Raw genomic sequence first — 25,418 nt, forward strand, 5'->3', positions numbered from 1 at the left:
GACACTGGGCCGCACGGCCGCCATATTGCGGGCGGAGACGCCAGGCACGCCGCTGAGGGAGAAAGGCCTTCAGGCTCCCAGCACCTCCTGTGGCCCTCAGATCCGCTCTTCCAACGAGCTTTCCTGTCACGCAATGAAGCAAAAAATTGCTTCTTAAAAAAAAAAAAAAAAGTGACTGCGGCCGCTTCTGTAACCCCAGGAACACAGAATTCTCGGTAGGGGCAGGGGATGCCTTTGTGAGGAAAGCTTGTTTAATCCACCTCCTGGTTAGGGAGCTTGGTGAAGAAGAGCTAAAACCACAGAGGTACATCACTTCAGGTGATAAAGAGGTGGGAATCTCTGGGTTTCCCTCTCATCCTGCTGTTTATTGAACAGGGACTCTGGGAGGCCCAGGGTGGGAAGCAAGCAGACATGGGGGGGAAATCTGGCCCCAAGAGATGGTGGTGGACCCAAGCCTGGGAGAAAGGAGCTCAGGGACCCTGAAGGGTGGGTACAGGGCTGAGCAGCTGAAAGAACAGGCGCGAAAGCCTTTAACTTTACAGTTTCCAGTTTCAGGCATCAGAGAGGGCCCCACTGTCTGTCAGCTTACAGTCAAAGTCCTGTTTGGTGCAGAGGCAACTGGTATTGGAGCTTGGGGCAGTGGTGGGGGCAACACTGAGCCTGCTCAGGGTGCTGGAACTCAGGCCACAGCTGCTCCTAGTCACTTCTGGGAGGCCCCCGAAATGGTGAGGTGGACGTCCATTCCAGGTAGGGTGGGTCCAGGCAGCACCCACGCTGGCCCTCTGAGCTGGGCACTGCTCCCTGACCCATGAACGGCGCAAACTGCTCCTGCAGGTGGGAGCCTGTGACCTGGCAGATTGTTTACATGTGTTTACTGTCTCTGGAGTTCAGCAATGAACACTTACAAAAGCCAGGAGGAACTGGTGGCTGCAGGGCATCCCTGGAGTTCCGCAAAGACATGTGCCATCTCCAGCGAATCCTGGTCCTTCTTGTTTGGTCGCTCAGTCATGTCCAGCTCTTTGCGACCCCATGGACTGTAGCCAGCCAGGCTCCTCTATCCATGGGATTCTCCAGGCAAGAATACTGGAGTGGATTGCTGTGCCCTCCTCCAGGGGATCTTCCCAACCCAGGGATTAAACTTGCATCTCCTGCATTGGCAAGTGGATTTTTTTTTTTTTAACCACTGAGCCACCAGGGAAGCCTCCTGGTCCTTGGCCAACTTCAAACCCTTTCTACAGAGTCCCCTCTGTCAGGACAATGCTGGCCCATCTCCACTGCAAACCTCCATAGCCACCCCTCCCTGGGCAGCTGCTCAGCAGCTCCGACAGCCTAGAAGCCCGTCTGTGGCTGAACGTCAGGAAAAAATCCCACACAGATGGGAGCTGAGAAAAGCACAATTTATTGGTCACGCAGACTGACACACGTGGGGATATGAGACGCGTACCCATCCTCCTGAACTCATACACACTTCTGGATTTGGTTTCCTACATTAATTTTGTTACATCAAAAAGCAACAGACACACAAGAACATCACCAGTCCATTCTCCTAGTAACCAAGGAAGCAGGGCCAAAAGCCATAGAGTTCAGAAATAAAAGACTGCTTTGAGGGCTAGGAACCAAGAGGCCCGCCCTCCCCAGCAGCCAAGTGGGAAAGCTGGTTTTCTGCAGCAACTAAGGAACAGCAAAGACTTTTCCATCAGCTCGATGAGATAAGGCTCAGGGCGTGGCTCATTCCATGGCCTAGCGGTGCCTGCCCACCTGGAGGAGGGCACAGGAGACTTGGTACAAGCCTGGAATCGCCAGTCTGGGCTGAAGCCAAGTCTGTTTACTGGAGAGCAGGAATTGATTTTCCTTCTACTTCTGACTGAAGAACTCAGGTGACCCAGAGAGATCCCTGTTCACACAGGCTCAGCTGGATCCCAGTGGCTTTCGCTATAGCAGTTTGCATCACTGAAGCTAGACAAGGCCAGGTTCACTGTACCCTAGATTAACCACACACTCAGAGCTTCCTAAAGGCCAAGCCCTTCCTCACTCCAGGAGGGCACTAGCCTTAATTTTTAATGCTTTTTCCAAACCACTCAGGACATACTGTTTTCAACTGGAGGGGGGTGGGGCGGTCTGGGAATGTGGTTTTAGTTGACTGAAGACTCAACTTGTAATGTTCATAAAGCACTTAGCACAGTACCTGGCAGGTGCTGAGTGCTCCACACATGTAACCATTATTATTATTAATATTATTATTACTTGTATCTCCACCCAGGAATCAGCACTCTAGTTCCTTTCTTCAAAATGCTAGCCGGAACAAGGCTCCTGGGTCCCAAGTACCAAGATCAAGCTGGGGGCCCCGCTGTGCAGGTTGTTGGGTGCCCATCTGGTGTGCTGCTGCTTCCAGCTTCAGCGCTGACAGTAAGGTTTCACAGCCAGTGCCCCTTGCTGACCACACAGAAGCTAGGCCCTCTCAGGAAAAACACGAAGCCCTGTGCAGGAAACTGGGTAGGAGGAGTGAACAGCGGTCCTGAGAGAGGGTCCTAGTGGCTTCGTGTTGCTCCTCTGGGCTCCTATCTCACTGGCGGCTCACCAGGGGCTTCACTGCAGGACAAGAACAGAAGATTCAGCACTGCGTCATTGCCAGGCCACAACTAACTCAAGGTCCCCATGTGTTTGCATGCCCCAAGCTAGAGTAGGCTTCCTCTGACAGTGTTGAAGAGGGCTAGCACACTGTTTTCAGAACTTACACATAATCTATTATGTATGTATATATGTTATATGCATACACAGTAATATGTAATATATATGAAATAATATGTAATAGATAATACATACTTTACATGTAAATTATAACATACAATAATGATATATAACAAAATTTAGTCCTCCCTATAAACCTATGAGGCAGGTTCCCCGATTGCTCATCCACTGACTGATGAGCACACTGAGGCCCAAGGCCCAGAGTCAGAGACTGGGGTAGGGGAGAGAGCTGGGATTCAAACCCAGGATAGTCTGGCTCCAGAATCTGCTCTTAACCATTACTATTTTTTTTTTTTTTTTGCTGAAAAAGAAATCTGTTTTATAGGAAGGAAGGGGACATTGAGTATGAAGTCCCTAAAACGCTAGGAAATTTTAAAGAACACCAAGGATGATGATGAAATAGAAATGATCTGGGCTCTTATATTTATGAAGCCTTATTCTTCTGTGGTGTTGGAGAAGACTCGAGAGTCCCTTGGACTGCAAGGAGATCCAACCAGTCTATCCAGGAAATCAGTGCCGAATATTCATTGGAAGGACTGATGCTGAAGCTGAAACTCCAATACTTTGGCCACCTGATGCAAAGAACTGACTCACTGGAAAAGACCGTGATGCTGGGAAAGATTGAAGGCAGGAGGAGAAGGGAATGACAGAGGGTGAAATGGTTCGATGGCATCATAAACTCGATGGAGATGAATTTGAGCAAGCTCCAGGAGTTGGTGATGCACAGGGAAGCCTGGCATGCTGCAGTCCAAGGGGTCGCAAAGAGTCAGACAGGACTGAGCGACTGAACTGATTCTTATGGGCCTGACATAGAGGACTCAGTTTACCCACAGCCCCTCCTTTAACCCTTCAACTGTAGGAGCAGGGATTTTTGGGTATAGGCTGGGTTCGAATCCTGTCTTCACCTCCTTTCTCCTTTGCGGTTCCCAGGGCAGGGTTTCTCGGAACCCACTCCTGGATAGCGTTGGTCTATCACATACAAGGCCGTGGATGAGAGCCCATATGCACCGGAGCACGGTTCCTAGCCTGGTGGGTTGTAGCAGACGCATGCACACCCAGGCACCCTCCGACCACGCAGGCACTGCTCGCGCAGGTGCACTGAGCATACTCCCGACATGGCCGGGTATCACTCACACGCACGCACGCGCACCTGTAGCGCACACCCGCGCATGCGCACCCGCCTGCCCACGCGCCCGGAGCGCACCTGCATGGCGGTCCGGCTGAGCGGTGCGTCCTCCGGCCGGTACTTGGCGTGGTGAGGCAGCTCGGCGTTGTCGCGGTAGTCGCGGCCCTTGGAGTGCTGCAGGTGCAGGACGGCCGGGCTCTTGACCGGGAGGGGCGGCCGCTGCCCCTGGGCGGGCAGGGGCTGCTGGCTGAGTTCCGACCTGGAAGGCTTGATGGGCCTCTTGACCGGCACCGGCACCGGGACCTGAGAGCCGGCCGGGGCCTTGGGCTTCCCTTGGCTCTTGTCCCCGCCCGGCGGGCGGCCCTCGGAGGTGGAGCAGGTGAAGGAGCGGACCCGGGGCGTGGGGCTGAGGAAGGGGGCGGGCGGGGGCGCCGGCTTGCCGGTCCCCTTGCTGCCCTCTGCCTCCTGGACTTTGGAGAGCAGGATGCTGGGTGATATGATGCCCGGGTCCGGGCAGGGCGGGGGCTCCTTCCTCAGCATCTTTGGGGACTCCTGCTCTTTCCTGGGAGCCGGCTTCGGGAATGCGCTCACAGACCCATACAGGGGGTTCTCAAACATCTCGGGCTTGGTCAGCTGCGGCTCCTCGGGAGGCAAAGGTTCCCCCACACTCTTCGCCACATCGCTAGGCCTGGAGCGTGAGAAAGAAGACGCACAGGGAAGAAACACAGATCGGGAATGACTGCTGAATGCCTGCGGAGTTTCCTTTCGGGCTGATAAAGACCTTCCGAACTAGATCGAGGTGGTGGTTGCCTTAACACAGTGAAGGCACTCAATGCCACCTAGTTGTTCATTGGAAAAATGTTAGGCTTCATTTTATGTTATGTGAATTCCACTGTGATTAAAGAGATAGGAGAAGGAACTGTTACTCTTATGCTGATGGTCTCACAGGTAACCTCCACTCTTTCCTTGGACATTTTCCACCATAGAAACTGTCCACACCAGAGCATCACTAAGCAAGGGGGACTAGTGAATTCTGCTCTGAGCCACAGAGGAACAGAAGCCTGTGCTACTGGAGGGTCCCAAGTTCAGAAGCTCGGTTCAACAGAAGCATGGAAGGCCCCCAAGCTTGAGACGCTGCCCCTGGTGCAGGCGGTGGACATAAACCAGATGAAATCGGTGCTCATGGGACCCACAGTCCCTATTAACAGTGTTCTTTCCTCTGCATAAAGCCCTCTCCCCGGAGAGCTCCTGGTGAGTGTGGCTTCCTTTGTGCCCTCATTCAGAGTGAGAAGGAAACAATGGTGTTCATGATGAAAATTAGAAGCCACCTAGAGATGCGCCAGTAGCGAGAAAAGAGGCCTATCTGATTTATGGACCGAGAAGGAGGTCCACGCTGTCCCCAGGGTAGGTAAGAGCTTCCTTTGTTTGTGTTCCCTGATTTACTTCTGCTCTTGCTGGAGGTGGTTTCCTGCTGAGCGAATTAGGAGAACCAGGAATGGGGACACATTTTGCTTTCTGGCCAGGGGCGTGTTCTGTGTTCTTCAAAAATGAGGAAACTGTTGAGAACAAAATGTGGGTCCCCTTGGAAAACACACTGAACTGGTCAGGCCGTGACGCCTCATACTGATGGAGCGTATGCTGCTCAGAAGTTTCTGAACAGCCACAGCTAATGGACTCTTTAGGGAGGAGGAGTGGGCAGAGGACAGAGGCGAGATGCCATCCTCTCACTGGGGCCAATGAAACAAGATGTGGGGTTTCAGGACACAGAGAATTGGGCTGTCGCTCATTACTCTTTGGAAAGACCTGGAAGCAGTTGCCTAAACAGAAGGCTGCCCCTCCCCTCTGGGCCATCCTCGGCACCTGCTCTGGACCCCCAAAGACCTCTGCTCTGAGTTAGCCCGGGGAGAAAGGGGCAGAAGGGGAAAGCAGCATTGGGTGAAACTTCACCCGAAGTTTCGGATGAAGAGGCCAGAAGGAGAAAAGAAAGGTGCATGGCCTGCCACCTGAAGCTCGCTCTCAGTGGTGAGATAGGAAGGATCCTGCTTGCAGAGAATTAGGGGCAGGGCCAGGAAGCCGACCCTGGATGCAAGCATTTTGCGGACTGCAAAGATGGGCAGGCAAGGCAAGCTTCCCTCAAGGAGGGGGCTTCTGTCACTGTCAGAGAGGGGGAGGTTTGGTGGGGGCAGGGAGACTGGGGAAGACCGCTTTTAAAAAGTCATTTCCTTGATGGGAAGTCACAAGGAACCAGCTCCTATAGAAGCCACCGCTGTGGAATCAGCCAGCCCATCCCAGGTACAGAGTGGGTTCCCGGGGCTAAATGACTTCACTCCTCAGATCCAGAGTTTGTTCTTTTCTAAAGGAGCAAAGCACCAAGCAAGGTCTGAGAAGAGCTCTCTTTCTCTCATTTTTTCTTTTTTTTTTCTGCTTAAACTTTTTATTTTGTAATGGGATATAGCTGATGAACAATGCTGTGATAGTTTCAGGTGGAGAGCAAAGGGACTTAGCTATACACACATATGTGTCCATTCTCCCTGAAACCCCTTTCCCAACCAGGCTGCCACATAACATTGAGCAGAGTTGCCTGTGCTCTACTGCAGGTCCTTGTTGGTTATCCATTTTGAGTGTAGCAGTGTGTTCATGTCCATCTCAAATTCTCTGTCCCTTCCCTCTGGCAACCATAAGTTCATTTTCTAAGTCTGTAAGTCTCAAGGAGAGCCCCCTTTCTAACCAGGTGACTTCGGTCCAGGGTGACCAGTCGTCCTGGTTTGCCCAGGACTTAAGGTGTTTCCTGGGATGTGGGATTCCTGGTGCAAAAGAAGGGGACAGTGTTGGGCAAACTGGGACATCTGGTCACTCTGCTTGGTTGTGCAGTGTCAGGACTGGGACACCCCCTTTCCCGTCACCTTCTCTCAGGCCGAGTGGGGGCTCAGGAGCAGCAGAGGACTGCAGGCAGGCATGGGAGGCCCCAGCTTCTTGCCTCCAGTCACCTCTTTGCTGAGAAGTAAGCTGAACACCCACCCCACCCTATATCTACGATGTCCCCTTTCTGAAGCTGTCACCTGTAAAACAGGAGGGAACTGCTGGCCACCATGTTCCCAGCAGGTGCTTGAACTTGAACTTGTGCTGTGTTTAGGTTAGCACAAAGAGACATTTGCTTCGGGAACTTAACACATTTCACTTGAACAATCTCCCTGTTCGCTGTGGTTGCTTCTAACTATTTCCTGGGGTTGCCAAAGAGAGGACCTTTGCCAAAGAGGCACCTCAGGACCCACATTTGTTTTCATTTTTCCCAGAGAGGAAGCTAGGCTGCTTCTCCTTCTGGGTTTCTTATGGAAAGACCAGAGTCCATGATGTTATCAACAAAGTCTGAAAACTAGAGGTATAGAGACAAGGCTGAGCCTGCTCTGTCCGGTCCCATCCTCCTTCCTTCTGTCCCTTCCATCTTTCCATTCATCTGCCTGTTTTTTGTTTTTTTTTTAAGAGAACAAAACTTAAGAGAGTTATAAACTGCCCTTCAAGCCAGAGGAAACTCCAGCCAGGCCCGGTGAGAGTGTTGGGAGTGGCAGGAGATGAGGGGAAGCATGTTCTATTTCTATAGCACGCTCTTCCCTGACTCTCAATTCACGACAGAAAATGCCAAGAGGAACATGGGACCTCAAGAAAGGGGAAGACAGACCCAGAGTGGTCTCCCCGAAGCCATCATAAACGGTACCAGCAGCCCCCAAAGAAAGCCTATGCTGACGATACTTTGCGCATCTTCAGTCATCGTTAATTAAGGTCTGCACTTTTAATTTCCGACACCCTGTGGTTATGGGAAACCTGGAGGGCTCTGGAGCCTGGCAAACGTGTGGGTTTGCTTGGTTAAGGCAGCGGCTGTGTGGGCTCCTCACAGGCTCCCAGCCTCCGGGCACGTGCTGCCTGGATCAATTCTAGATGCAGGCCAGCCTTCTCTAACCGCTGGGTTTTTCCCGAAGTTTCACAGCCAAACCCCCTCCTCCCTCTGTGGGCTGACTGCGCTCCTCCTCTTGGGAATTCCCCGTCCCAGCTGCTTCTTGTTCGACTTGGTCTCAACAGGACCGAAGGGAAAGTGGCACCTAAGAGCAGGAACCACCGTGGCTGAGAGGAGGCCGAGGAACTGGGAGCTGGGGAGGGACTCCTACATGGAGATTCCCATCTCTGTTCTGCAGGGCCCTCCCGGGAGTGGGAGTTTGACAGGCATTTACTGCTTATAGAACTGTATTTTTCAATGAAGGTTGTTTTTACAGGACCGTGTGTTTCTTTGGCAGTATGTTTAAATTTTTTTTTCTCCATGTTTTAAAAAAACCTTTCAAGGGACTTCCCTGGTAGTCCAGTGGCCAAGACTCCACACTCCCAGTATGGGGAGCTGAGGTTCGATCCCAGGTCAGGGAAATAGATCCCACTAAGTTTGCATGCCACCACCAAAGATCCAGTGTGCCGCAACTAAGACCTGGCACAGCCAAATAAATGAATATTAAAAAAAGGAACCTTTGCAATTTACACCAATAGGGTAGCAACTGGAGATTCCACCTGCATTTCTCAAGAACCTCTGTGTTCTAGGCCCTGAGCGTGAGTCAGTGACCAAAGTGGGACACACAAAGTGGGCTTTCTGTTCGAGGCCCAGGCTTCCTGGTGGTGAAAAGCCAGGGAAGGGCGAGGTCATGGTGAAAAGGACACTCACCTTGACTGAGTGAGGCAGGGTCCCCGGGTTGCAGTTGACGATGTAAACTTCTTGGGTGATATGGGTGGTTGGGAGGGTGGCGTCGGGGGGCTGTCTCCCCTTCCAGGCCCCAGCGCGGAGTCCTTGAGTGGCGGGTCGTAGCTCCAGGCAGTGGGCTGCTGGTCGGGGGACAGGGTCTGCTTCAAGTGCCCGAAGTTCCCCACCCCCATGTAGCTGGGGTTGATGATTTCTGTGATGCCAGAGCCACTGCATGGAGGGGCCCTGTGGGGGAAGGAGGGACACACAGTCACATCTCATGGCTCCTCCGGGGCAGCACTGGTCTGAGGACAGTGTCCTTTGATGTCCCTCGGGGCTCCTCAGGCTCTCCCCAACCCCAGTGACTTTCCCCCTTAGAACAGGCTGGGGCTTTAGCTCTGGAGCCACATCTGCTAATGTCCTTGGTCCTCAGGAAACATGACACTCATCCCATGAGATCATCTCTGTAGCTGCTTCCTCCTGGAGTGGGCGTCTTTCTAGTAGGCTGTGCCTTGCCGAGGCAGGCACTGCACTTAACGTGCCCTGGTTTCTCCAGAACCTGACATGTGGAGGTACTCAGTGTTGGCTGAACTGAACCTTGCAATGCAGAAGAGTCTCCCTGGCCTTGTCGCATTTACACCAACCTCCCCTAAGCCTGGGGTTTGCGGTCAGAAGCCTCGGAGCTGGAAGCAGGACAGGCCTCTTGTGGCTGGCGCTTTCTTTCCCTGTGAGTCCTTGCTTTCTCTCTCTTCCACTTCCCCACTCCCCGTCCTGGGTCTGTAAACCCAGGCTATTTTGCAGTGAAGTCCTGGCTCTTACCCACCCTCCGGGCCCCCAATCTACCTGTTGGCAGGTTCCCACTGCTTCATGGGGTCATGGCTGGTAAGGCTTTTCAGGGACTTGGGTCCACTGGATTCATCCCGCTCCGTCTTCACGAAGTCTGCAAGAAAGGGGCCAGGAAAGATTGTGTGAGGGGGCAGCCCGCAGGGTTTGGGCCAGGATGGCTCAGAGGTGTCCACTGGCAGGCTGAAGCTGGAGAGTGAACACTGGCTGCCTGAGGGCAGATTCTGAGACGTGTGTGTTCGGTGTGCCTGCACAGCTCCAGGGCTGGGAGAGTGGGCACGTATGACCCAGAGTTGTCATTTCCTGCAACATCTCCAACTCGGTGGTGTCAGCAAGGGACAATGCAGGCAGCTAGTTTTTGGCAAATCTGAATAAAAGAAATACAACAAGGTAGCGCTGCAAGAGCACTCAGTGCCCAAAGCCAGCCTGTTCACAAGCTTAATGGGGAACTGGGACCCCCACCTTCATAACTGACTCTGGTTGTGCTGCAGGGGTACCAGGTCCCCCTCAGGTCCAGATCCTGCAAGAGAAAGCAGCTCCCAAAGGCAGAGCCAGGAGGCACACGCACGGGAGGCAGCACCCTCGATGCTCAGAGCCTTCCACGACCAAGGGCTGCCAGGCTGTGCTCATGCATGCGTCCTGCTGTCTCGCTGTTCATGTGAGCGGCAGGACCCCATCCCGCTTACACACTTAACGGATGCTTAGCAGGGGCTGAACCTGCACTTTCACCTTGGACCAGCCACTTGGCTCAGTTTGTGACCTTCAGCCAATCACTTAACCTCTCTGTGCCTTAGTTTCCCTATCTACCAACCAAGGACAAGACCTGGCTCTCGGAGCTATTGTGACAGAGAAATGAGGTGGCATTTAATAGATGATCGTTTCATGCATCAGGTATAAAATGAAAGCCTGACTCATTTTAGACACTGTTATTTGAGCACTTCTGAGGAAGAATTAAAGCGAAGAGGAAAAGGAAAAAAATGATCCATTGTCTGAGAAGGAAGACAGACTTAACATATTTTGAGCAGCTGTGTGCCTCTCAAATCATTTATTATTTCAAGCAGGGAGGTTTTAATGGGATGGATACTACTGAGAAGGACACATGTTAATTTCCAGGTTTCAAAATATGTATGCAGGGTTCAGAGAAAATTATAAATTCGCATCTTCCTTGTGTTCTCTTTACGTTACTAGGTCTCTTGACCACATTTCAATAGTCTCACAGTGAATTTGTGACAGTTCTCATCTCAGAGATGCAACGTCTGAATTTGCCTAATGCAGCAGCCCCCAGCCTTTTTGGCACTAGGGACCAGTTTCATGGAAGATAGTTTTTCTACAGACTGGAGTGGGGGCGGGTGGTGGTTTCGAGATGAATCAGGTACACTTACTGTGCACTTTATTTTAATATTAATACCTCAGCTCCACCTCAGATCATCACGCATTAGGTCCCAGATGTTGGGGACCCCTGGCCTAATGGAAATCAGCAGAGTCTTCTTTGGGGACCAGTAGGGAATGATTCTCTGATGCTGGCATTTCACATGGGGCGAGCAAACACCCATGATGTGCATTTGGTCCCAAGCTTGTCTGCACTGGTGTCCTTTCTGAGCCACAAAAAATGCATGCTCCTGATGGCCAGCCCGGAGAAGGCAACGGCACCCACTCCAGCACTCTTGCCTGGAAAATCCCACAGACGGAGGAGCCTGGTAGGCTGCAGTCCATGGGGTCGCTAAGAGTCGGACAAGGCTAAAGCGACTTAGCAGCAGCGGATGGCCAGCCAAAGTAAGCAAGTGGCAAATAGGGGGAGAGAAAGATTGAGTTCAAGTTCAAAGAGGTGCTAGGGGACTCTGCCCGGCAAGAGAAGACCACGGAGGGTGGCTGGGACTAGGATCAGGAAGGGCCAGAGAAATGTGCTCAGGATGAGGGTGGGGCTTCCAGGTGCATATGGTGCGTGGAGGTGATACCAGAGGTGCAGAAGCCCAGGGTGGGTACCAGGAGGGCAAGCTGTAGACACGTGTGAGGGCATATGTGTATATATGAGTGCGCACCACGTGGCCACGAGGAAGAACAGGAACCGCATGGGAAATTCTAATCTCAACTGCAGCCGTGGTTTCAATCTCCCTCGCTCCTCAGCCAGGAAAGAGACTGTGAGTAATCCGCAGGTCTGTGCGCAACCCTGGTCCTCCTGGTGGAGGTGTTCACAGGGAGTGACAAGGCCCAGAAGGCTCACGGGAGAGCAGAGGACCTAGGAAACCCACATTCATTACCTCCTGAGAGATGTGAGTTGACTGGGGTCAGGGAAGGGTGATCTGAGGCTGTGGACTGTTGCGGTTCTGTAGGGAAATTCTTGAACCTACAGAGGGTTGGGCCAGATTGTCTCTGAGGCCCCCTCCAAGGCTGGATTTTCATCTTGAGGCCTCAGCAGACAGAATATTCAATGCTTGTTTCCCGCCCAGCAGCGCTGAGGAGGGAGCAGAGGCGGGGGTGTGTCCACTTACCGTAGAGCTTCTCCCTCATCTTGCCCTGGGAGGTCTGCAGCTTAATGTCCCCCCGGAAGTGACCGGTCATCTCTCCGTGGTGGGTGAGAGGTGTGTAGATGGGGAGCTGAGTTTCCGTGGCTTCTAACCGTAGAGCAATGCAGCCCTCGCCTGGGGAGGTTGGGGGAACAGTAGTCAGGTCAAGACCCCCTCATTTCACCGAAGAAACACCATGCATTTGTCCTGGAGACTTAGCCCCCCTCCCAGAGCTGCAGTGGCCAAGGCAGGGATTATGGGACTAACCTTTCAGAACAGCTCATCACCAATTTGGGGAAAACAGCTCAAACCTTCAGTTAACTCCTCGCAGATTAGTGGATGCAAGAAATTAAATCATAGAAAACCCAGCAGAAAACCAGAATTAAATACTAATCTGGTTGCTGGAGAGAAGGATAACCTCCCAAGGTTTGAAGCAGTGTGAGAAATGACAAAACAAGACTGACAGATAAGAGGATATACAAGTTTAAAACTTCTGCATAGAGGAATTTTTTAAAAATGGGAAGAGGACTGACTGAGGCCATTTGCTGCAGCCAGCTTCAGAGAGGGTATTTTATCTGAATGCCTCAAAAATCAAATCTCTAGCAGAGTAATGGACAGACTACCCCACAAACATTTTCTACAAAAAGAGAAATGTAGCTGGGTAATTTCATTACTCTAAATGGAAACCAGTTCAGTCTTCTGAGTCATCAAAAATGCAAATTAAGGCAGCACTTAAGGGACTCTCTCACAGACATGAAACTAGCAAAATAAGGAGGCAAAGAACAGTGCCAGTAAGGATCTGGGAAGACCTGTACACTTGGACATGAGAAGGTCAACAAGACAAGATGGAGCCTTCACAGCTATCAGTTTGATGACGAGGGCCAAGAATCACAAACACATGTATACATTGCTTTAGCCAGGAAACATGGGAGCTTGTCCTAAAGAGATGATCCAAAAGAATAAATGTAGCCAAAGGAGATTGAAAAATGTCCACAAAGAAGAAAAGGCAACCCTCGTCCACTCTTGATGGGAATGTAAGTAGGTGTAGCCACTAAAGAAAACAGTATGGCATTTCCTTACAAAAAAAAAAAAAACACACACACTAAAAATAGAATTGCTGTATGATCCAGCAATCTCATTCCTGCTTATGTATCTGGAGAAAAGGAGAAAACTCTAATTCAGAAAGATACATTCACCTCTGTGTTCATAGTAGCACTATTTACAATACCCACGACATAGAAGCAACCTAAATGTCCATTAACAGATGAATGTGGTGTACATACACAATGGAATATTAGCTGTAAGAAAAAGAAATAATGCCATTTGAGGCAACAGGGATGGACCTAGAGCTTCTCATACTGAATGAAGTAAGTCAGACAGACAAATATCATACGATACCACTTACATATGGAATCTAAAGGATTGTTCAGCATATTTACAGAACAGAAACAGACTTGCAGACATAGAAAACCAACTCAGGCTTACCCAAGTGGAAAGGAAGCACGGTGGAGGGATAAACTAGGAGTCTGGGACTAGCAGAGAAAACCACTACACACAAAATAAATAGCAGAGTCCTACTGTACAACACAGGGAGATATAGTCAATATCCTATGATAAATCATCATGGAAAACAATACGACACAATATATACTATATATCTGCATCAACTTGCTGCACACCAGAAAGTAACACATTGTAAACCAACTGTAGTTTAATAAAAAATGAAAACGTCCACAAAGAGCTCCATTTGAGCATTACTGATAACGCTAACAAAAATGACTGGCTGAGCCTCAACAGTGGTAGTAAGGAATAGTTTTAACAATGAGGATATAAAAAGGTTGAAAGATGACCAAAAAATGAAGATATAGTAAGTTCACGGAATATTACGAAACCATTAGAAGCAAACATCATGAAGTCTGGGTTGGAGGATCATGGAAAATGTGTCTTATCTGATACTAGGAGAGGAAAGCAGGCGATAACGGGTGTCTCTGTGGTAATTATTCATGTAGAAATCTACGTGCCTATGGATGAACACTGGAGTGTGAAAGCAAATAAATATGAGACTGTTGAATGATTTTTTCCTGGTTATTAGTATGACGGGTCTTCCAAGTGGCGCTAGTGGTTCAGAATCCCCCTGCCAGTGCAGGAGACGTTAAGAGACATGGGTTTGAACCCTGGGTGGGGCAGATCTCCTGGAGGGGGAGATGGCAAGCCACACCAGTATTCTTGCCTGGAGAATCCCATGGACGGAGAAGCCTGATGGGCTACAGTCCATGGGGTTGCAAAGAGTCGGACATGACTGAGCATATGATGTGCTATTTGTCAGCATGAACACCAAGAGAAAGAAACAAACGAGGACCTCAGTGTTGAGGAAGATGGAGCCTCAGACCCGCATGCCCCAAACCTCCTCACACTCCGGCCCCATGTGGATCCTTTTTCTTTGCTCCGCCAGACTCCTTGGGCTCTATCTGCCCCTGCCCTGGCTCAGGGACTTCTTTTCCAGTGCTGTGATGGGAGGGAGTGGAGGGCACAATTCTGGAGCTGTGCTATCTGGGTTCAAGTCCAAGGTCATGCAGCAGTGGCTGGGTGACCCTGGACGAGTCACTTCATTTCCTCACCTCTGCAACGAGGGTGGTGATGGCACCTAGATCCCAGGGCTCTGGGTAAAGCCTGCAGAGTGGGTAACAGACACACGAGGGCACCATTCCTGTCCGCAGCCTCTTTCTGCTTCCCAGCTTCCCCCGATCAGCAATAACCACCTGCAGATTCCTTCCATTGGAAGCAGACGCCCGCCCTGGACCCCACTGCACATGCTGGTGGGCCTCACGCCCTCCGCTTCCTCACCCCACTCACTCCCTCACTGCACACAGTTCTCCCAAGTCCAGAGATGATCCCAGGGGTTCTTGGTCTGCAGGACGCAAGTCTTTACTTGGCCGGGTCTCTAGGCCATGTTTGCTGTCATAACCATCTGCTCCTCTCGAGCAGCTCTGATGGCGTCCGTGACCCCAGTCTTCCATTTTCCTCCCACTTCTCTGGCTGAGTCTGCTTCGCCTGCTTCTCCCCACAGCTGACCCAGTTCAGGAAATGGAAACATCTGCTCAGCTACCGAAACCACGAGTGCAGGGCCATCCTCCCCCTCTTCCCCAGATTCCCGTGGTCAAACAGTGGCCCTTCTCAGCACCTCTCAGTTTTAAACTCTCTTTTTTTGCTGGCACCACTTTCATTCTGGCTCCCTCATCCACCATGTGCTGGTGGTGGTGTTCAGTCGGTCAGTCGTGTCCGATTCTTTGCGACCTTGTGGACTGCAGCTCACTAGGCTTCCCTGTCCTTCACCATCTCCCAGAGCTTACTCAAACCCATGTCCATCGAGTCGGTGATGCCATCCAACCATCTCATCCTGTGTCACCCCCTTCTCCTCCTGCCCTCAATCTTTCCCAGCATCGGGGTCTTTTCCAATGAGTCGGCTCTTCACATCAGGTGGCCAAAGTATTGGAGTTTCAGCTTCAGCATCAGTCTTTCCAATGAATATTCAGGGTTGATTTCCTTTAGGATTGACTTCCATCATGTTGATCACTGCAAACTCTATTTCTAAGTTGCAAAGCTGACCATGTTATCATCTTACTTGACTCTTTAGTGGCTTCCTGCTGTCCCCAGGATGTGGTATTTACCCCTAACCTGGCTTGTGTGGAGCTGCCAATCTGGCTCCTTGCCTCCAGCCTCTCTGACCACCTGCCCCCTCACTCCATGCTCTAGCTGCACTATACATACCAAGTTCAAGGGTAAAGCTAACGCCGCGCTGGAGCCAGGGGCAGGCTGAAGATCTTAACAGAAGATGATGTCTCTCTAGGAGGACAGTTGTTGGGGCCACAGGCCCTCTCAAACCAGTCTGGGCTGGGCATTGAGCAGTGCCAGGTGGACCTGGGCTCAGATGAGGGCCCAGCCAGTTACCACCCATGTGCCTCACTTTACCTCTCTGAGCCTCAGTTTGCTCATTGACTAATGGAGAGGATAGTGTCTGCTTCACAGGGTCGTGTCAAGATCAGTCGTAATATTTCAAGCACCTGGCGTGGAATCCGACACGGGAGAGGCTCCAGGGATGAAAGGGGCTATGCGTCCCTCTCGGGAGCCCGATGGGCCAGCAGGATGACTTCCTGGTAACCATCCCTCTGGCAGGACCAGGATGGGCAACAGATGGGTTTTTTTTGTGACGGCGATCACTCCCCTCCCTGACATGGGTGGCCTCGATTGCAGGTATGGGACCTACAGCACCTCTCCCAGGACCCTTACCGTAGGATTCGTCACTGTCGGAGGACTTGATGCTGATGAGGATATGCTGGTCCAGCAGGTACTCGGGGTCCGAGATGATGGGCTTCAGCTGCAGAGAGAACGGCATGGGTTAGCTCGGACATGTCGGGGACAGGCTTGCGGGAGCCAGCCTAGAGAGGGGGGAATGTGTGGGGAAAGGGACACAGATGTTCTTTTTAAACTCAAATATCTGCTTTTCCTGTCCAAGAGAGCAGGGAGGAACCCGTATGCCCACCCTGCCCAGTATGGTGGGGTTAACTTCCTTTCCGACCCCCCACCCCCATCACACTGCACCCAGGGCCCTGGGGAGAGAGCCTGACCCCAAACATGCCTTCCCCTGCATCACCTCCCTTCCCTTCCCACACCTGCACACCCCACAATCAAGGGGGGGAAGGGACGGGGCCAGGCTGATATTCAGACACCTGAACGCACCCCACTCCTCCCACACCTGCACACCCCACAATCAAGGGAGGGAAGGGACGGGGCCAGGCTGATATTCAGACACCTGAACGCACCCCACTCCCAACAAGAGCTCAGGCTTTCCCTTGCCGCCCCCATCCTGGGATGGAGGCTGCATTGAAGGGGGCACCGCAGAGTCTGCCTTCCATCTGGGAAGGAGGAAACCTGTGTTCACCTGCAGGAGAGCCTCCTGGGTGGGCCTGCAGGGTCCTGTGAGTTGTTGGAGGGTGGATCAGCAAGTGGCAGGCACAGACCCCAAGCTCCAGTCTGTCCCTGAGTCCCTGCTGGTGTGGCTGGGGGCATGCAGCAGGGCTGGGAGCACGGGGCAGGGCCAGGGGTACGGGGCAGGGCCCGTCCACAGGCACAGGGACGGGCTTTGCAAGGCCGCCTGCTCCTGCGTGCCAGCTACTGCTTGTGACTTCCTCCCAGCTGAGGGCTATTCCTCGTGTGGACCCCAACACAGAAGCCCTAATAAAACGCTCACAGGCTGCCCCCTTTCCTCCCCTCCACAGACACAGAGAGACCCCCTAGTGCGGGCCTCTGGGTCCATGCCGACTGACGGGATGGACTCTATTCAGAAAGCTCCAGAACAGGTGACTGGACATGGCAGTGGGAGTTCTGGGCCATTCTTGAGGCTCCAGTGCTGCCCCCAGAACTCGGTTCACTGATGTGCAGAGACTGCTGGCTCAAAGTCAGCCGTGGGGCCAGAGTGCTGCTGAGGCAGGAAGAGGGGCAGTGGGGTAACGGGAGGTGGAATCTGAACACAGAAGGTCTGCGAGGGACACGGCACCTTGTGGGGGGCGGGGAGTCTCATCAGGTGCCTCGGCGGGGTTGCAGAGGGTGAGGAGACGGGGAGTGACAGAGGGGGGCCCCTGAGATGCTGGGGGAGCAGAAGAGACTGAGAGCGAGGAGAAGGCCGGGAGCCAGGAAGAGGAGCTGACGTCAGGGAGCCCATCGGATGCAGGAAGGGTGGCCAGGAGCAGATGGGCACTCCAGAAAGACCCCCCGGCCAGGAGGGAGGATGGAGCCCCCTGGGAGACGGGCATGTGTGCTCGGTGGTGTCTGACTCTCTGCGACCCCATGGACTGTAACCCGCCAGGCTCCTCTGTCCATGGGATTCTCCAGGCAAGAATGCTGGAGTGGGTTGTCATTTCCTCCTCCAGGGGGTCTTCTGGACCCAGGGATCAAACCCAGGCTCCTGCGTCCCCTACATTGGCTGGTGGATTCTTTACCACTAGGGCCACTTGGGAAGCCCCAGCCTCTTGGAGGGCCCCAATCTGAAGTCTACCCAGACTAGAAGACTTCAGGACTCAGACGTAGGTCTTTTCATGTGTGGTCCACAGGTCGGTTCCAACCAACAGTTAAAGCCAGTGCGGAGAGCCCAGGCCCCTGAGACCTGCTTGCCCACACTAGCCTAAGACCGTCCTTTAAAACTCACTTGGGGCATCACATTCCAGGGAATCTTCCAGGGCGGCCTGAGACCCCTGCCATGTGTGAAAAACCTGCCCAGCCCTGGACCCTTCCTCTACATCTCCCTCCCTTGATGAACTGATAAAGAAGCAGGGCCCTGTTCCACGTGTCTCCGGAGTGAACCCCAGACATGCCCATCATCAGCGTAACATCACAAGGGCAGTGCCAGGCCCCAGTTTTCTGTAACAAAGACAAAGGTTGCCTGCAATTCTACCCTCTGCTTGCTGGGGGCCAAGGACAGGTCAGGCTCTCTGTGCATCCAGAGTCAACACACTTTGTCTCCTCCTTCGTGTGATCCTCTGGGTCAGGGCTGAACAGAAGAACACTGCAGGGGAACTGGGGCCTTGGATTATGGGTCCTGGGTCTGTCACTGCAGCCATGTGGCCATGAACAAGCCTCTCTTGGACCTGCCTCCTTTCCTCTCTCTGTAAAAGCACATGGTCAGACGACACAGCCTTTAGACCCCTTCCATGATCTATCAGGGGAACTGAAATCCATCTAGGAATAGTGGGGCCACTAGGTACGATGAGAGTTGGGCCAGAAAGGAGGCTGAGCACCGCAGAATTGATGCTTTTGAACTGTGGCGCTAGAGAAGACTCTTGAGAGTCCCTTGGACAGCAAGGAGATCCAACCAGCCCATCCTAAAGGAAATCAGTCCTGAGTATTCACTGGAAGGACTGATGCTGAAGCTGAAGCTCCAATACTTTGGCCACCTGATATGAAGAGATGAGTCATTAGAAAAGATCCTTATGCTGGAAAAGATTGAAGGCGGGAGGAGAAGGGGATGACGGAGGACGAGATGGTTGGATGGCATCACCGACTCAATGGACATGAGTTTGAGCAAACTCCGGGAGATAGTGAAGGACAGGGAGGCCTGGCGTGCTGCAGTTCATGGGGTTGCAAAGAGTCAGACACGACTGAGCAACTGAACAAAAAAAGGTGCAGGCCCACGTTTAGCCACTGCTGGGAAGAGGGTCATAAATCATCCCGAAAGAGAGGCAGCTGCTTCTGCCAGGTTGGAGCTCTGCCACTGGCCAGCACCTCTGGCTGATGAACACAAAGTCATCTCTGTTCTTGATTTACCTTCGGGAGGGTCTCACCAAACTTCACCACCAACTCCCCTTCGCTTCCTTCTTCATTTTCTCCTTCCTGACTCTTGACAAAACCTGTTGAGGGGACAAGAAGGCAGGTTTTCAGAAGAACAGCACAAGAACCAGACAGAGAAGACTCCTGGGGTCGCTTCACCAGGACCAGAGAGGACACCCACCCTCCTCTTTTTTCTGTTGGGGCCACAGCATAGTTGAGGAGCCGAGCTTGCTGGAGATTCTGTTTTGGTTCAGGGGATGGTCATTTGCCAACACGGTCTAATTATTTTTAGGACATTCAGAGATTCCCCTCCCTCTCGGCTCCTCTTTGCCACAAACCAGGCAATGGAGGAATCATCACATCATAGGCGAGGAGGAGATTAGGAAAGATGACAGCTCTGGCTCGTCCCACGCCACTCAAGATAACAGCCTTTTGAAATGCTAATTTAAGCTTCCTAACATGCTGTTTCCATAGAAATGTATGCAAATGTCTCGATAGTTTATTAAAAACACCCGCACAAAAATCCTCGTCATTTTTGGAAGTGCTATGCCCTTGCTCTGTGAACTGGGACTGGGGAGACTTTAGGGAGAAGGTGGATCTGTCACCAGGGGGGGAGCCCAGGCAGAGTCTGCGGAGGAAGGGAGGTGGGACGGCACTGCAGCAGGCGGCCCATGTCTTGTTCCCAGTTTCTGGAAGCATCTGTCACCCTGTGACACAGGACCTGCTATTGTGGGGCTGACTCCCCACTTCCCACTCCGGGCCATCTCCACGAGGAGAGCTAGAAGCTGCACAGACCGCTTCCCTGTGGCGCAGCTTCAGACAGTATGCCTAGAAATGCCACCTAGAAAGACTGTCTCCTAAACCCAGCTGTGTGCGAACCGTTCCTGGCTGACGGGAGGCTGTCCATCTCTAGCTCACTTTCAGATGCTCAGACCAGCTGAGAAAGATGTCTATGATGCAAGAAAGAGGAGGGGACCCTGGGGAAGAGCAGGGGATGACCAGCAGCTGCTCCATCCCGGCCCTGGCCTCCATGAGCTCTGGACCTTTGCCCAGGACTCTCTGGTCGCGCCAGAGCCCCGGCTTGGGGGACCCACGAGTGGGCCAAACTCCACCCAGAGGGGCAGGCAGAGGATCCAGTTGCCCCGCTGCCCACCTGGTGCGTCTGTGCCCCAGGGACCGCCCCGGCCCTGGAGCAGCAGCATCGCAGGCCACTGGGGGCCCCGCAGTAACCGGGTGTCCTCTTGTACTGTCCACTGCAGCCCCACTCCCTGACCCCGTCCCGACCAAGGCCCATCAGGAAGGCCTTCCCAGAGACAGAAGAGAAGCGCCACCAAGGACCAGGTGCTGGTGAAGGGGCCCTGCCCGTGCTCCCCCAAAAGGCAGTTAGTTGAGTGAGCACATACTCTCCAAGCAGCTGGAGTGGAACTCCAGGTAGAATTTGGTCTGGGACTTGGTCTTCAGTGTGGCGTAGCACCCGAGAAACTCGATCTGCCCTTGGCTGTCGGTGGTCCCAGGGCCTGGAATGAGGGAGAGCAGAGGTTCGGTTCCACAGTGTGTCCGGAGACGGAGCGCTTCAACCCAGCCCCCCTCCTCCCCTGCAACACCGAGCTCCCTCCTCTCATCCGAGGTCTAAGCGGAGGGAGGGTGTTCCCTGAAATCCCACCACCCACACCGGTAACAGCCTCTCTGATGAGTCCAAGCTGGTGCAGGGCAGAGGGAAGACTTCTACGCTCAGCTTTGCCACCAAAGCTGTGCAGGCCCTGGGTGACGCGCTTAATGCTGTGGCCTCCCCAGGGGGTCCGGCAAAGAGGGCTGGTAGATGCCCACACCTCTCTTGTTTCTGAGTTCACACAGCGAGGCAGGCCTGCTCTTCCTGCCAGGCACGGCTCCTCCTGCTCCTTACTTGGAGCTCCCTGCGCTCGCTGGCACCAGGTAACTTGCGGGTGCGGTCCTCCTGTAGATGACGCTTCTGCGAGCGTCCTGAGACTGACTGTGAACAGTGTCCCATCCTTCTGTACAAACTCTGAGCCACCTGAGAGCAAGGACACACACCCCTCCTCCCTCTACGCTTCCCCTCCTTCCTGCTTTCCTTTCTTTCTCCCCTTGATTGAAGACCAACTGGCAAATATAATCGTGTATACTTAAAGTGAACAACAGGCTGAGCTGATACACCCAAACACTGTGAAATGATTTCCAAGATCAAGGTAATAACATCCATCATCTCACATCATTAACTGTTTGTTCGCGTGTTTTGGTAAGAACACTTAGGACCTACTCTCAGCAGATTTTAAGTGTACTATGCTGTAATATTATAATCTATAGTCATCATGTGGAATATTAGAGCCTTGGGACTTCATCTTATAACTGGAAATCTGTCACCTTTGACTTACCTCTCCTCCCCTCTCAATCAACTTCACTAACTCCTGGCAACCACCAATGTACTCTATATGAAACTGGCATTTTTTAATAAAGACCCCAGATATAATTGATACCATAAGTATATCTTCGACTCATTTCTCTGTCTTATTTCACTTAGCTTTCCTCTTTTTTTTAAACACCAGCACCAAGGCCATGCTCCGCTTAGGTAGACGTTAATCCCAGTCATCGGTGTTTGTGAACATCTACTGTGTGCTGAGTTGCAGTAGACGGAGAGCAAGGCTGACTCTGGGGGTGGGATGAGGGTCCTCACCAAGCGTGTGATGTATGGGCTGCTTTATCAATGCTGCAGGAACTCAGAGAACAGAGAGAGCGGTGGGAGCCAGCAAGAGGTGGAAGATTCTGGAAAGGCACAGAGGCCAGAGCTAGGAAGGAGACAGAATGGTGGGTCAAGGCTTGTGTGGAGAGCAGAGGTCACATTGCTGGGGCCGTGGATGTCAGATCAACAGCCCACAGGCAAGAATGTCTCAGAAGACAGGGTTCCGGCCACACTGACATGAAGGACGAGGAGCAAACCAGGCTTTTCCAACCTGTGTTAGGCCTTGCACTCAGCCCTCCTAAACGAACCCTCATTGTCTGCTGATTGTGGAAGTGGGGCAGAGCAGGTGACAACACGGCTTTCTGGTCACCCAGGCCCAGGGCTGGACAAGCTGCAGACAACGTCCAGGCCTCTGCTCGGATGAGGCTGGCCCGGCAACCACAGCTAAGCTGGATTATCTGCAAAATTACCTGCAGATCTATAGAGTATTATTTACTCCAGTATTTCCTCAAACGCTATCATCTTCACAATTTTTACTGCCTACCACGCACCTGTCCTAATATTGACTTAACATTTCCTTTAAATAGACTCACTTTAAAACCTTAAATAAATGTATTTATATATGAGTGCATCACAAGACTGAATAGAAAACCAGTGTTGCAAGCCTTACACAGAAGCGTCACATTTAAAGCATATTAAAATAAATGCGTTACTAATAAGTGTTCATCCGTGCCCCATCCAGAATCGTCTTTGATGACACCTATGCCGCACCTTGGCAATCACTTATTTTTCCCAATTTTAAAGACTGTATTAAAACTGAGGCTTTAAGAAGCTGGCACCTTGCCAAAGAGAGAAAGAACACGCTCTGGACTGAAATCATGGTGCAGTTTGGACGTGAAGGGACCCGACGTGTGGACTGCAGGCTTAGCCGGAAGAATGGACCTTTATCTAACGCAGACAACTGATTGCTGCCACCAGGAGACGAGCGCCCAGCCCTCCTGTCTGCACGGAGAAGAGACGGACAGACAGCGCCACCCCACCCCCACCACTTACCGTTCTTGGAGACAAACTGGGAGGTGACTCCTGCCTCAAATGTGGCAAAAACAGGGCTGTGGTCACTGGTCATGATGTCACTGGTGCTACCTGCAGGGGAGGGAAGGAATTTCTGAGCAGGGGAAGAGAGATCCTCCTGGTCGAGCCAAGGATGGCGAACACACAGCAGAAATCAACTGACGTGCATGGAAGCCTCCACAAGTTTGATGGTTTCATATGGCTGTTCCATTACCTCCCACAACCATGCTTGAAAGTCTCCGTGAAAGCCTGTGACCCTCTCTTTCGTGGCTAAATATTGCCCATAATAGTTTTTTTTTTTCCCCTAAAGACTTGTGAGTTTTAAAATATATAGATCGTTGTGTGTGTGAACTGTGGGTTTTTTTTTTTTTTTTTCTGGTCTAAGCACTTTGATGCCTTGATGAGGAGCTCACGGCCTAGAGTGGGATGGGGATCTCATTACTGTCTCCCAACCCACAGTGCCTCTCGAGAGCGTGGAGGTGATGGAAGTGTAGAAACAGAGTATAGATGATTCTTTTAAGGAGCTTGGTACTCAGATAAGAAGGGAAGGCAGCGGAGCATGTTTAGAGGGGATAACAGAAAGAGCAGAGGGTCTGGAAGTCTAGAGTTCTAAGTGCTTGTGATAGATAGAGTTACATGGAGACGTTTGGCTGAATACTCAGGGCTGGAGATTTTATCTTCTGCTCTGGAGTCAGGATGTTAGGTGGTAGCAGAAGCCACAAGGATGTCTGAGTTTCAGGGGGAAGACATGAAGGCTGAGAAGAGATGAGGATGACAGGCCAATGATGGGACAAGGCCAGCATTCCTGGGCTGAAGGACACACAGCACAGGAGACTGGAAGACAATGAAGAGAGATATACCCTTCTCAATGGAGCATTTACAGATCAGCAAAAAGGAAGAAAAGAAAGAGATTAACATCCCACCCCTCCAACAACCAAAGCGAACGGGCAGAAAATTCACAAGAGAAATATAATAGGTGTCCAATAAACAAGAAAAAAAAAACACAGCTCATTGGCAAACAACCATCAGAAAGACAACTTCTGAGAACTTCCCTGGAGGTACAGTGGATAGGCATCTACCTGCCAACGCAGGGTACACGGGTTCGATCCCTGGTCCGGGAAGATGCCACATGCTTCAGGCAACTAAAGGCCAAGAGCCACAGCTACCGGGCCCCTGTGCCACAACTCCTGAAGCCCGTGCATCGAGAGCCAGTGCTCCAGGGCAAGAGAAGCCACTGGAATGAGACGCCCCAGGATGGCAGCAAAGACTAGCTTCTGCTCACAGCAACTACAGAAAGCCCGTGCATGGCAGCCAAGACCCAGGACAGCCAAATATAAATGTTAGAAATAAATAAATAGAGAAATCATTTTTCTTTCTGAAAAAGACAACTTGAAACGACAAGGAGATGGATGGAGAAAGAGAAGCAAGGAGAAGCAAGATGGCGGGGAGGCTGGGACTAGGGGAGAAGGAGGGCATGCAACAAAGGGCTCAAGTGAGAAGCTTAGCTAGGCCAGGAGGAGGGCACCTCGTTATACTGAGACAGAACGGAAGAGGGAGGCGGGACCCCATCTCAAACACGCTTGGCCATTGGCAGGAAGAAGTCAGTGAGGGTCCTGTGTTGTATGAAGCAGGAGATTCCACAGATTTGTAGTGGAAACAGAAGAGCAGTTAAAGGGTGGACAAGCAGGGATTTTTTAAAAATTGTTCTTTAAAATATTTTAGATATGGGGGACTTCCCTGGTGATTCAGTGCCTAAGACTCTAAGCTCCCAATGCTGGGGGCCCAGGTTAGATCCCGGGTCAGGGAACTAGATCCCACAGGCTGAAACTAAAAGTCCGGCACACAGCAAACACATCAGAGAGCCTGTGTGTTGCAACTAAGACCCAGCACAAATAAATAAATATTAAAACATATTTTAGATGTGTACTGAGCATGACAGCATTAGCACTAGAGTAACTGCTCGAAACCTGGGAGGTGGCCTCTCTGTGACTGTGCCCTGTGGGTCCCGCCTCCCACGGTCATTCTGGGCTTGACCACGTGACTTCCTTGGGCCAAGAGGACATTAGTGAATGTGAAGCAAGCAGAGACTGGGCAAGCGCGTCCACAGCTGGGACTGGCTGCCAGGAATCCCCGGACCCAGGCAGCAGCAGCCTGAACCAGCCTGCAGGCTGGGAGTGGATTTTCAGATAGATGTTGCGCAGCCAGAGATGACTGATACATACTATTGATGTTACCATCAGGAGACCCAAGCTCAAAGTTTACTCCCACTTCCTGAGTCGGGACATTCACCCCCTTTGTTTTCCCGATTTCCTGCCCACTTACTACTCTCTAAACCCTCTTCAGCATGCCGTGAAATATCGTCAGCAAAACGCTCGACCTCTTCACCTTCATGTGCAA

At 52.0% G+C, this 25,418-nt stretch overlaps 1 protein-coding gene across 1 annotated transcript in view; it reads right to left on the minus strand.

The window, feature by feature from the left end:
* Positions 1,379 to 25,418, minus strand: part of INPP5D (inositol polyphosphate-5-phosphatase D) — a 137,946-nt gene continuing 113,906 nt past the window's right edge. The window contains exons 19-27 of the mRNA XM_018041075.1: positions 23,004 to 23,093; positions 20,659 to 20,772; positions 19,253 to 19,335; positions 16,223 to 16,310; positions 11,921 to 12,070; positions 9,432 to 9,528; positions 8,574 to 8,834; positions 3,953 to 4,562; positions 1,379 to 2,589 (exon numbers count right to left, since the gene is read on the minus strand). Of these exons, the coding sequence (XP_017896564.1) occupies positions 2,587 to 2,589; positions 3,953 to 4,562; positions 8,574 to 8,834; positions 9,432 to 9,528; positions 11,921 to 12,070; positions 16,223 to 16,310; positions 19,253 to 19,335; positions 20,659 to 20,772; positions 23,004 to 23,093 (1,496 nt within the window). The 3' untranslated portion in view covers positions 1,379 to 2,586. The remainder of the gene's footprint in view (positions 2,590 to 3,952; positions 4,563 to 8,573; positions 8,835 to 9,431; positions 9,529 to 11,920; positions 12,071 to 16,222; positions 16,311 to 19,252; positions 19,336 to 20,658; positions 20,773 to 23,003; positions 23,094 to 25,418) is intronic.

Source organism: Capra hircus, chromosome 3 (genome assembly GCF_001704415.2).
Source record: "Capra hircus breed San Clemente chromosome 3, ASM170441v1, whole genome shotgun sequence".
Taxonomy (NCBI): Eukaryota; Metazoa; Chordata; class Mammalia; order Artiodactyla; family Bovidae; genus Capra; species Capra hircus.